The 13151-nt window shown below is 47.9% G+C and overlaps 1 protein-coding gene across 2 annotated transcripts in view; it reads right to left on the bottom strand.

Annotated features, from left to right (window-relative positions):
* WWP1 (WW domain containing E3 ubiquitin protein ligase 1) overlaps positions 1-13151 on the bottom strand; it is an 866202-nt gene that overhangs the window by 108716 nt on the left and 744335 nt on the right. For both annotated transcript variants that reach the window (XM_086965959.1, XM_086965960.1), the window contains exon 21: positions 12360-12456. In XM_086965959.1, coding sequence (XP_086822085.1) covers positions 12360-12456 — 97 coding nt within the window. The remainder of the gene's footprint in view (positions 1-12359; positions 12457-13151) is intronic.

Below are 13151 nucleotides of genomic sequence, written 5' to 3'. Positions count from 1 at the left end.
CTATATATATATATTTTTTTTTTACACTGACGAAGCTAACTGGCGAAATGCGTCTGTCAGGGGTGAAGGGGGGTTTGGAAATGAATAAATCTTAAAAACAATACCTTAACATCGGAGTGCTTGCCGTTTTTTGACCTGGATTGGTTGGATCGTGTGGATATATATATATATATATATATATATATATATATATATATACACAAACACACACACACACACACACACACACACACACACAAACACACACGGTTGCCAGTAGATAGTTATAGTTAGGACCTATTATCCATAGGAAATCCGCAACATTCTATTACCAATAACTTTGGCGCCGGTTGACGAATCTGCGGGGAATTTTCCAAACATTTGGCCAGCTCCGGTCCGCTCCTATCCTGAAATTTTCACGATGATTCATCAAGCGGGGGCCGAGAAAAAGGGGGGGGGGGTCACAAAACGTGTTATCCCATGCAATTTTCCATAGGACCTATAGACTCAGCTACAGCCTGAACTGCTGAAAGGAATTACACCAAATTTGGCAAAGAGGTAGTCCTTGATTCAGACTCGTGCCTTTTGCTTATTTGGTGTAAATCCGTTCAGTAGTTCCTGTGAAAATGACAGTTAAAGTCATTTATATAGCTATGGGCTCGGAGGGTCCACAGCTGATTAGCTTAGCTGTAATACATCCTCCTGTGGAGGCGGGTCCAGGCCCCGATAGTCCGCCCACCGCTTCCATATTTTGTAATGCTTGAGCGGGCACCCCCTTGCTACACATACAGGCTGTTCCAGGCCCATACAAAGGTCCATTCTGTTCTGCCAAGCAATGAATGAAGGGGCGTGGGGCGCCTTCCAAGATCTCGCAATGTCCCTTTTGGCCAAGGTCAGCCCCAACAGTAGCAAATGGCGCTTATACCGGTTGCCCCCCACTCCAGCCAGCACATGAAGTAGAGCCAATTTAGGGTCTTTCTGCAACTCCCAGGCCAGAACCTCATTCAAACAGCGAAACACTCTGTCCCAGAACCTCTGGAGAACCCTACAGTCACACACTGTGTGTAGCAGCGTCCCCACCTCTGTGCTGCACCTAAGACAATCAGGGGATGCTATCAATCCCGCTCTCCACAAGCGCTGTCTAGTGTAGTAAGTACGATGAAGGTACCTGAATTGTATCAGTCGCAAGCGCGTGGAGATGGCCGCTCCCCTGGGCCCCTCCAGTGCCTCCACCCAATCCTCCTCGTCTAGCTCCACAACATCCTGCTCCCACTGGGTCCGGAGATGGGCAAGGTCTGAAGCACTGTGTCGTACAAGGGTTTGATATATGCGGGATATCTTTTTATCCTGCAGTTCTCCTATAAAGACTCCGGAAGCCCACCAGGGCCGCTAGCTGAGGTAATCTTCCATTTTGCCACAAAGGGGTCTCCAGCGTCAGGACATTCCACCAGCCTACCCTGTGCAGGGCCTGTTGCCATATCTGAAAGACCACCTGCGTGACGGGTGGCAGGGATCTCCGTAGAGATGCAGAGTATAGCAGCATGTGTAGGGAGGCAGAGCCCATGAGGGCTCGTTCCACCGCATAAGCAGGATCTCCCCTGTCCGCGTACCACCAGTCGTTCAGTACTAAAAGGTGGGATGCCTGATAATATGACAGTATGTCCGACGTGGCAAGGCCTCCAGTATAAGTGGTGTGAAATCAGGTCCTCAGCGCGACCCGCACTGCGCCCCCCTCCCACAGAAAGCCACTGGATGCCGCGTTCAGGCGCCGGAACCAAGCTTGTGGAACCAACGCTGGGTGATTCTGTAATTGATATAATAAGCGCGGGAGCGCGACCATCTTAAAAATGGCAGATCGGCCCTGAATGGAGAGCGGCATCCTGGCCCATGCCTTAAGATCTTCTCGTGTGCGTTCCCAAATAGGGGTAATATTACGCTCCATGGCCACGGACGCATCCTCCGCGAGGTACACCCCCAGATATTTCACTCCATCTACGGCCACCTGAATCCCGTCGGCCCACTCACCAATTGGTTGCGGGCCCCCTAGAGTCCAGAGGATGGACTTCCCGGGGTTCATATAGAGCCCGGATTTTTCTCCAAAAATTTGTAGGATCCGCAGAATGCGAGGCCCCGATCGATCCAAGTCGGTGAGAAAAAATAGCATCATCGGCGTATAGGGCTATCCTATCCGCCACACCAGTCGACCACTGAAAACCCCTCAATTGGACTTCGATCCGCACCCATGCCGCAAGTCAGTGTTAACGTGATACTGATGTAGGTGAGTTTAAATAAAGTGCTTTGCAAACATTGTGTGCATAGAAAGTGACGATGTGTTTCATGAACATAAAAAACGGAATCATAATGCCCTTCGTTATGGCGGACATCTTGGAACTGTTAAATCAACCATTGCAAACGACCATTTTCTCATGATCATTATTTACACATATCTCGTTTCATTAGAATTATCTGTAAGTTAATTCACTACATTGTTAATTCATAAATGACATCGTTATCTATGTGATCTTGATATGTACAATATTTTTTCTATTTTTCAATTATTCGATGGCCCCCAGTGAATGATTCCAACATACACCAAATGAACATGTTCATCTTGCCCTGGATGGGCATAGAACTGCACCTTTCAAATTCTTTCTCACTCTTCTCCTTTCACCTTTCAGATTTTAAATTACATACAAATGTATAAGATATCGGTCTAAACATATGCCCATCCATCTCCTGGCGTTTGGAGAGACAGTGTCTTAGAGGCGGACTCACCTTGACGAAGTAAGAGGGAAAGTAACAGAAGGGGTACATTCTCTGTAATTTTTATTGTAACGCTAAAGTAGGGACTAACCCTACTATCTCTTCCAGTAGAGCACAGCTCGTGATAAAAGCGAGTACAAGAAGGGAAAAAATAGTTTATAATGACGTTTATCCTAACTCGGTATGCATTACCTTCCAACTAGTGTGTGACTAGAGAGAGCCTAAAATTAAGGTAGGAAAGAAGGGTATTACAAAGGGGGTCTTGCGGTCCTGACGAAAGCCGGAAAAAGACACAGTTACCAGCAGAAACATGTTGACTTACATGCAGAGTGGAAGGGTGAATGGTTTATAATTAACCCTATCGCCACTATCCTCTATTTAAAAATGTTAATCCTGGTCAGGGAATCCGGGAATAAAATAGGGAATTGGATATCCCTGAGGTCGTTTTAGAGACCTATTGTTTGCTTGATCCTTAATCTTCCTTATGTTTGCATTGTTTCTCCCTCCCTATTGCTCCATCCCAAGCGTTGGTCCGCACAGGGGTGTTGTTTAGCAGCCCAAAGATAAAGCATGCCACAATTTTGTGGGTGAGGGCAGTTTTTCTAACATAGTAACATTGCCATAGGTCTCTAGAAGTGAGTCATAGCTCACTCTTAACCCTACTTTTTGCCTGACACATGATGCACTTTGACTTGGTGTGCTCTTGCTCCCTGCCAATCAGGTTCCCAGGGACTGTGTTCTTTCCCAAAGCTGTACCTTTGTACCCCCCATTCGGAACCTCTCTCACCACAGGTAAGCACCTTTTAAAAAGTTCCATGGGTATGAAGGATACTGTGACCAGAGAAAGCCTCTAAGGGCTGCAGTACCTATTGTGCAACCCTTAAAAGCCCTGCACCTTAACACTCACTGCCATTGCAGGTTGCGTGTTTTGGTGCAAATAAAAGTGAAGAGTCAACATGTCACCCATCCCTGTGTGCCTTGCCTGCAAACCACTGAGTGTGGCCTAGGTAAGCCACCCCTTTAGCAGGGTGCACTAGACCACAGGTGAGGGTACAGCTGCATGAACACTGTACCTCTACAGTGTCCAAGTCCATTCTTAGACATTGCAGTAAAGCCATAAAGAGTATATAATCTGGGAGTTGGTCATTACGAACTCCACAGCTCCATAATGGCTTTACTGAAATAGGAGAAGTTTGGTAGCGAACTTCTCAGCACACTAAAACCACATATTGATGCCAGTGTGGAATTTAATGTAAAATACACAGAGAGGGCAACTTCGGCAACCGACCAGCCCTGGTGTGGCTCTGTAATGGCTGCCCGCCACCTGCCACCACCACAGAGGTTTCTGGACCCGTGGGTAGAGGGCCTCCGCTCTCTGGGTCCCAAAACAAAGACCATCCTGGGCAGCGGTGTTATGCCTTCTCCCCCAGGATCGCTGGGTCCACGAAGGGGAAGCTTTAAAAGGCCTGACACTTTTGTAAGCTGTCCCTGCCTTTTGCTTCCCCCAACAACTGGCTCCCACCCGTTCTGACTCCCACTCTGGGTGGGAGAATCGGTGGGAAAATAGAGTTAGGAGAAGAGGTGTGCCAACCTTTGCCAACCCAACCCCTCAGGGGGGGAGGCAAGGTGAAGCACACATTTCAGCCCTCCTTCTTGAAGCTGAGGGGAAGCAGTGGATTACAGAGGCTCATGCCCCCCTCCCACTGGAAGATGGCATAACAGCGGGTGTACCTACCCCAAGGAAGGGACCCATTGGTTCCAACCTGCACATCCTTGGAACGCCCCTAAATTTAGTATTAATGGTTAAACCTGCATCTTGCCTCTCAGATTTGAGGAACAAAAGAAGGACCGAAGAGGCGTACTGACCCAGGTAGATGAGGACACCAATTGCTTTGGCCCAAGCACTAGCAGCCTGTCCCGACTTCGACTCGACTACAGCGACAAGCCCGCCGTGTATAGCAACCGACCAGAGAACCTGCCCTATACTCATCTATAAGACTTTGTCTCCCATGAGCAGCGGATTCGCTCAACAAAGACTCCAAGACTAGAATCTGGATGCAGGTGGCTCTGCAGTTCTGCACCAGATGTCCATGGCGCCAGTTTGGTTGGCCCAACACCACGAGGGGGTCTCTATAGCGATCCTGACCTGGGATCTGGTGATCCACGACTTCCCTCAAGCTTTAAGCCAATGTCTGTAGCCTCAACCTGAAGGGCCCCTCCCCGAGCGTGACTGGAGCGAGTAAGAAGATCCGACAGTGTCCAGGCTTCCCCCACGTATCTAACTTAACTGTCCTGGCAGTGGTTGTCTTCAGGAAGCCGCCCTGACTGAGCCTGTGGTATCTTTTCCAAACCGGATATCTACATGGTATTGCACAGGGTCCCCAAAGTCTCCTTGGCACTCTGCATTGGATGCCCGAGTGCTACTGGTGGTGTAGCTCCTGCGGTGATTGTTAGGCCCTGCAGTGCTGATCCTAACCCCAGGAGCTTTGCTCCCACAGCCAAGTGGCATGCTCGGAAGCAGCACCTGACCAAAGTCCCCCTTAACCCCATTGGCTAGCATTGGGGCCTCTCGACTCGGCACCCAGCCGCCCCAGTGCCGCTGGTGGTGCAATTTGAGTGCCTAACTGGTTCTTTGGGAACCTTGGTTCTCACCCCCAAAAATCATACTTGTAAGTCGTTTATAACCGTTAACACTCTTTTTTCACATAAGAACCAATGTCAAGAGTTTTCTGTTTCTAAAAATGTCTGTGGTGGCATACTGTTTTGTATGAAAAGAAAGTAAGTATGCTTACCTGTAAGTGACCAACTCTAGTGTTTGATATCTTGGCACATCACCCCAAGTACTCAAAAGTGACTGAAAAGTAATCTAAGAGTAATCAAACGTAATCTTACTGTATTTTGAGCTGCTTTAAAAGTAATACAAACCTGTAAACGAATGCAACACAAACTACAATTGTATTTCTGTGTACAGCCTTGCATTTAAAAGTATTTCTTACTTTCCTGTGCCAAGTCCTGCTTAGTTCTACAAAATAAAATAGAGTAATACCTTTTTATACTTAACTAATTAGTCTGAATTGTCTGAGTGTGTGCCATCAGCCTTGATTGAATGAATACAATAAATGCTTAACATAGCCTCCTGATAAGCCTAACTGCTTGTCCACAATACCACAAAGAGCTGTTGGTACTTGTCTAACTTGGACTCTGCTATACCCCTGGGGATTCCCTGTACTCTGTGCCCACTATACCTTCCTTTGGTATAGTATATACAGAGCCAGCTTCCTACACCCCAGATTTCGAATTATCAGTTTTCCAAGAGACTGTTTTTAGGTCAGTTGGTATCCTGCCACAGCTGAAACCAACATCCTTTTCAACGGCGGCACTTTAAAAGAGCTGAAAACTGAAAGAGAGGCAAGGGACAGTGTAGTCCGAAGACACCAGCTTGTCTATAGCCAATCACAGTACCACAGATGCTGCAATAGTCGGAAGAGGCATCTAATAATGGGCCCTGCCAATAATCTGTAATATTCCCTCTTTAAAGTTCTGTACCTGCTCAACAGATGAGCTGGCAGAGGGGATGTGGGTAAATTTCCTGAGGGAGCAAACACTCTCGACATTAGTGATTGCCATTTTTTTTCTTTTTATAAACAGTGGTACCTACCTCTGCTGTCATCCTCACTCTGCCCACAGGCATTTAGCCACCCACAACTGCAGCACAGTTAAATTAAGCAGTGCAGGAGGCAAAATGTCCATCAGCATAATAAATGTGACACGAAGTCCGCATACCAGCTGTGTGACAGGACTGCCACGCCTAGAGACGGGCTCAGACGAAAAATATCTCATCATCTTCTAAACATGCTTGGAAGATGATCTATGCTGCTTTCTCTCATATATCTAATGTTTCATTGAGAGAGAGTAACTCCTGGTTTGAGAGGAGGTACACGTCCACACTTATGGATTTCAATGTGCTCTTCATAGAGGAATCCAAAAGGTTCCCTCAACCAAATTGCTTTCTGGTGCCTAAAAGCACACACGGAATAAGATGCAACCTCATGAGACTTGCCCAGACACCAAAATAAGTCTGAGTGTGGATTTGGGACTATCAACAGCATTTGCAACATGGTAATTGTCAATCCAGAGGAAACCTTGGCTATGTTATGTGTATTTGTATAGTGCACACCACAACAGGGAGGGTATCCTGGCTCTGAAGTAGGAGCTGTATGGGCTGAGTATGGTTGGGACTAGGTGAAGAACCAGGTATTCAGTTTCTTGCAGAATTCAAGAATTGAGGAGGTGGTTCTGCTGTGCAGGGGAAGGTCATTCCAGGCTTTAGAAGTGAGTTCGAAGGTACGACTGCAGGATCTGGTTATGCTAACGGAGGTGGGCACAAGTAGGATTCTGGCTGAGCATATGTGTGTAAGAAAGTGGCTCTGTATATACTAGACCAAAGAAAGGTACAGTGTGCACAGAGTCCACAGTCCCAAGAGCTATGGCAGAAGCTAAAGTTAGATACACCTTACTCTCTAAAGTGGTAGCTTGGTCGAGCAGTAAGGCAGTATCCGAGGACAGTGAAAAGCATTTGTTTTACACTCTCAGTCAGCAAATACTCTCACACACTCAAGAACTGAACTCTAGGCCAATTGTTTTGTATATAAAAATGAACAAGTTACTTACCTTTGGTAACGATATATCTGTAAGAAACAGTAGTTAGTATTAGATTCCTTACCGTAGAATATCCCCAGGCGTCAGACTGGATCCGGAAATTTTTGCGTAGCAGTACCCTTGCACGTCGGTAGGCGTCGTCCGCGGCTCCGCGTCAGTCGTCGCCGCCGTGATGACGTCGCGGAGTACTTAGACGCTGCCTCCGCGCGCTGACGTCAGTTCTTATACACAGCTTTTCCAGGCCAAAAACGCAGAGCCATGTTAAAAACCAACACTGGTGCCATTGAAACTAGGGCCCTGAAAGGGGATGACCTTAACCCTAGATATCGGTTCGCAGAACGGGGAGGATGGGTGGGGCGGTATGGAATCTAATACTAACTACTGTTTCTTACAGATATATCGTTACCGAAGGTAAGTAACTTATATATCTGAAAGAAACAGGTTAGTATTAGATTCCTTACCTTAGAATAGATACCCCAGCAATACCAACCCCGGTGGTGGGTCTGCAAACCAATAATCACACCAGAAAGTCCGGAAGGACGGAACGACCAAAGAAGCCATCCCTCCGGACTTGGCTGTCCAGGCAGTAGTGCCTTGCAAACGTTTGCAGCGAGGCCCACTTAGCTGCTTGACTACCAGGGCAGTGGTAGCCGCCGTGGCCCGAGTGGAATGGGCTCTAAGCCCAACAGGAGGCTCCTAATTAGCCAAGGCCTTAATACACAAGACGACCCACGGAGAGATGGTCCACTTGTGCACCGCCCGTCCCTAAAGAGTTGGTCATCCACCTTGAACTGGCGTGTGCGATCTAGATAGAACGAAAGCGCACGTTTTGGGTCCAGACAGTGGAGCCGCTCTTCCTCCTTTCAGGGAGGCGGAAAGAAGGTGGGCAAGGTGATAGACTGCCCGATGTGGAAGGCCGTGACAACCTTGGGCAGGAAAGAGGGTCTAGTCCGCAACACAACCTTGTACGGATGGACAGAAAGGAAAGGAGGTTTGGAAGAAAGAGCCTGGAGCTCACTCACTCTCCTGGCAGAGGTAATGGCAACCAGGAAGGCAGTCTTCAGAGTAAGAAGGTGGAGAGGACAGTTGTGAAGTGGCTCAAAGGGAGCGCACATCCGATAGGTAAGGACAAGGTTAAAGTCCCACTGAGGCATCACAAACGAAACAGGGTGGAACATGTGTGTGATGCCTTTCAGAAAACGAGTAACAATAGGGGACTTGAACACAGATGGTTGATCAGGCAGCCTTAGAAAGGCTGAAAGGGCAGAAAGGGCAGAAAGGTAGCCCTTGATAGTGCCCAGAGCAGAGCCCTGCTGGGCAAGAGAAAGAAGGAAGAGAAGAACCTCAGAAAGAGGGGCAGAGGGAGGATCCACAGCCTTTGCTGTGCACCATGCCACAAATTTGTTTCACCTGCAGGCGTATACCGACTTTGTGGAGGGACGCCTGGCTATCAGAATAACATTACAGACTTCAGGAGGCAAGTCAAACGGCCTCAACTGTTGCCGCTCAATCTCCAAGCATGGAGGTGGAGACTGGACAGGTTTGGGTGGAGGACCGTCCCCTGCTGCTGCGACAGAAGCTCCTGAAGAGGCAGACGAACCAGGGGATCGACTGACATACTGAGTAGCACCTGTCCTGTCCTCCTGGGACTGACACTCACGTGTCAGAGGGTCCTCAGACCCCTCCCAATACTCCTCATCACCCATCCCCTGATAATCAGGGTTGTCAAATGATGGGGCCGGTTCATTGAAGTAAAACTCCCCAAGCGGCGTAGAGAGCGGCGCCCAGCAGCGCCACTCCGACGCCGGAAGCGGGTCGAGAATGAGGTATCGGGGACGGCGCCGCCCGAGGACGGCGCTGGAGGTGACACCTGCAGTACCGGCGCCAGTGAGGTGGTCAGGTCGACCGGCGACAATCCGGATACAGAAGGGGATCCAGTGGGGCTCTGTGGCGCCGGGCCCGAAGGCGCCGCCGGCGTCGGGCCGAAGCACCCGCCGGCGTCGGGGCCGAAGCACCAGACCCGCTAGGGGCCCCCAGACGGGTCAGTTGAGCCCGAAGGCACCGCGGAGCCCGCCGGAGGAGTGAGGGACCTCATGGCCATTAGGAAGCGCTCTATCTCCTCCGGCGTCGCTTGCTGCCCAGGGACCGGAGGGTATGGGGCAGGTCCTGACGCCTGCGGCTCCGACGGAGCCACGTGGGCGGTGTCACCCGAACCCCCGGCCGCATCGCGCGAGCGTCAAGGGAGTCGGAAGAGCGAGGACATCTCTTCGACTTCTTGTGCTTACCTGACGACTTCGACCCTGAGGAGTGATGTTGACTCCCGGAGCTATGATGGCTCCGCCCCCGCGACCGGTCCCTCGACCTCTGTCCGGACCGGGACCTCTCACGGCGCGGGGCCGACTGCCGGAGCTCGAGCCGCTTGTGGGACCGCTCCCGCCTAGCTTTCGATGTTAAGGCCCGACAGTCGGAGCAGGTCTTGTCGTCGTGACCGACACCGAGACAGTGGAGGCACCGTTGGTGAGGGTCGGTGACCGACATCAGCCGGTCGCAGTCCTCACAAGGTTTAAAACCTGGCATCCCTACCGGCACCGATCGGAGTCGAAGACTCGAAGGATGATCAGAAAGATCTCAAAAAGTTTAGTCAAAAATTGACTAAGGTACCACTTTTTCCGGATCTGTGCTGCTGGCGTGGAAAAAAGAACTGACGTCAGCACACGGAGGCGGCGTCTAAGTACTCCAACGACGTCATCACGGCGCCCACGCCGACGACGGACGCGGAGCCGCAGAAGACGCCTACCGACGCGCAAGGGTATTGCTATGCAAAAATTTCCGGATCCAGTCGGACGCCTGGGGATATTCTAAGGTAAGGAATCTAATACTAACCTGTTTCTTTCAGATCTGTAAAATTGCAACTGCGACTTAACCTGTGTTATGCTATGGACGTTTGACTCGGTGTATTCACTCTGCACCCGGGCACCTTGGGGTCCCTTGCTACTCACCTTGGGTGGATTCGGGTTTCCCCTTTGGTCCTCCATCCTTGGATACTAGTCCCGTGTGGGTGCTTACCCCACATCCCACTATGTTACTACATGGTTTGGCCCCCTGTTTGGGCCCTATGTGTTTTCCTATGCTACTTAACTCTTTTTTTTCTTGTGTGTAATTGATATCTCCAGAGAGGAGATATACCAAGTCAGTGTCTAGTGTGTAGTTATAAATATAAAGTATTTTTATACTCTCCTGGTGTGGTTCTTTATTGTGTGAAAGCTTACTGACTGACTATAGTGGTAAATGCACTTCCTTTACACCCTCCTGGATAAGCCTTAGCTGCTCTCCACAGCTACCCCTTGAGATCTCTGGTTTTCAGGGAACTAAACAGTATCATTAAGGGTTGTGTGGACACAGTGCCTCACCGTAGGTGGACGCTATATACTGAGCCAGCTTCCTATTGTAATCCATTGGGAGCGTGAGTAGGATGCTGTTCTATTAGAAGATCAATCAGTGATTTTGAGCAACAGCTGCTACAAAGTACTTGTGGCAAAATCCAAATGGTTTGCATTCAGAAAACTGTGCCGAAGGCTGCTTAGGGTGGAAAGGGATTGGAGAATAGAGAAAAACTGTTAGATGATAATAAAATGCTGAGTGTGAGAAACAAAGGTGCACAGTTGACAGAAAACAAGACAGGTGAGTTTAGACACCTGCTGACTCTGAATTGGAGACCTAGAACATATGAGTTCATGGTCCATTGACCTCAAATTTGCTGTTGGCTTCACCAGTGCGTACTTTGTCCTTGGTAAAGCGAAACTGCAACTGAGGAGAATGTAAAGGGAGGGAGTGGGCTGAGGTTTACCTTTCAAAATGTTATTTTACAGTTTAGTATAGAGTGAAGCTGATGGATATAGTGATCTCTAGGTAGTTTGTTGTGTATAGTTGAAATGAATAAAAGCAAATGCTTTGGGCTACAATGTCAGGAGATATCTTGACGTGTGCTAATAAAACTTGCACTTGATAACAAAAAAAACGTAACATTTAAAAAGTGACCTTTCACATTTATTTGAGGTGGTGCTGTAGTGAGCATAGTGGCATACACAAATAAAATGCCTGCCTTGCTTATAAGATCTACCACATATTCTCCATTAAAGGACTGGCAAAGATTTAATAAAATGGGCCCCAGCAGAAAATGTTGTTTGATAAGATTACGGTGACAGGATCCTTGTAATAAATTGACTGTGTCTGCATGCTAGTCCTCTAACCCAAAAACAAAAGACCTTAAGCACAGTTGTATCTCTTAGACATTTGTATATACAATTAAAAATGATGGGTTAATGTTGCAAGAATAATTACCACTTAGTTGCACTTTATGTGGCACCAACTTAAAGTGATGCCTTTCTCAGCTAAGGCCCTGAAGAGTGAGAAAGTGAGTATGAGAGAGTGTGTGTCTCTCTCTTTCTCTCTCTCTATGGTTTATCTGTACTCTCGTAGTGCCATGATTTACTGTTGATATAATTTTATGATTGGTTTACAGCATGTATCCATAGCTCAACACCTCTAGGGATCTCTCTACGCACTGATCTTCGACAATACCCAGCTAAAGAGATGTCCTCAGCTTCTTCTTGAAGCTTAAAGGTAAGTCTGATGGTGAGATGCAGTGAATTTCAGATTGGGATCTATCATGAAGAAGAGGGTACTTCCGCGTGCTATAAAGACATGGAGATGCTCGAATCGAGAATACGTTCTATTTAGATAAGCAGAAAAAGGGAACTGGTGATGTACCCTATGCCGAACGGGGCATGCTTGTATAGCGTGTAAGACATTCAGAGAAATTCCTGTCACTGGTATGTTAAAACAAAATCAAATAGCAGAGATTTCTTTTTCTTACAGAAACTAGGCAACTGTATGGACAATATATCCCTTTTACAGCATGATTATTAAAAATAGTTGTTTTTTCTTTTTAATCTTACCCATCAGTTCAGAAAATCCTCCCAGAGGTAGTCGGCAGGTACCAGTGACGAACTGCATCAATCTCAATCGCACTTCATTGTCCATTTCTTTGACAAACTATAGGGAAAAGCAAACAAATGTTACATAGCGTCAGACTGATCAAGGAGAATTTAGTTGATTAGCAATAAATTCCAAGTAGCTTGGAAGCTATGACTAATCAAGAACTTGTTACCCAAAAAATCTAAGTGGATGATGTGAGACAAATTGAGGGATGCCAAATTTGACTTCAGTTATTCAGTGCATGTATTCTTTCTTTTGTTTTTCACTTCTTTATTTGAAGTGTACAAGGGAGCTACAGACCGGCTGCCCAAAGCTGCCAGAAAGTACAAGAGCAAATATGGTACAGAAACAGTGCAGAATACAACCCAGAAACAGTTGGGGGAAGGACAAAGGACACAGGGGACTAAGAGGCAGGAGGCAGCAAGGAGGGAAAGAATGGGGAAAAAGAGGAAGAAAATAAAAAGGAAAGGATGAAAAAAGAAGGGATGAGATAAAAATAAAAGGGAAGGAAAGAAAATAAAGGGTGCGCTGGGAAAGCAATGTGGGGCTAGGCAGTGGGAAGCGAGCAGGTAAGGGGGCAAGCCAAGAATGTAGAATAAGTGTGGGTGGGTTTTGAGGTAGATGTCGATGTTGATGGGGTTGGTGGTGGTGCGGGACCCCAAACGAGGCCTAAGGCAAGAGGAAGAAAAATAAGTAGAGGAGGCTCAGGACACAAGACCTGGGAACCACCGTAAGGTCTTTACAGGGTGTCT

This window comes from Lissotriton vulgaris, chromosome 4_1 (genome assembly GCF_964263255.1).
Source record: "Lissotriton vulgaris chromosome 4_1, aLisVul1.2, whole genome shotgun sequence".
Classification (NCBI taxonomy): Eukaryota; Metazoa; Chordata; class Amphibia; order Caudata; family Salamandridae; genus Lissotriton; species Lissotriton vulgaris.
The sequence above is the reverse complement of the archived record's forward strand: the minus strand, read 5'-3'. Positions and strand labels throughout refer to the sequence as shown.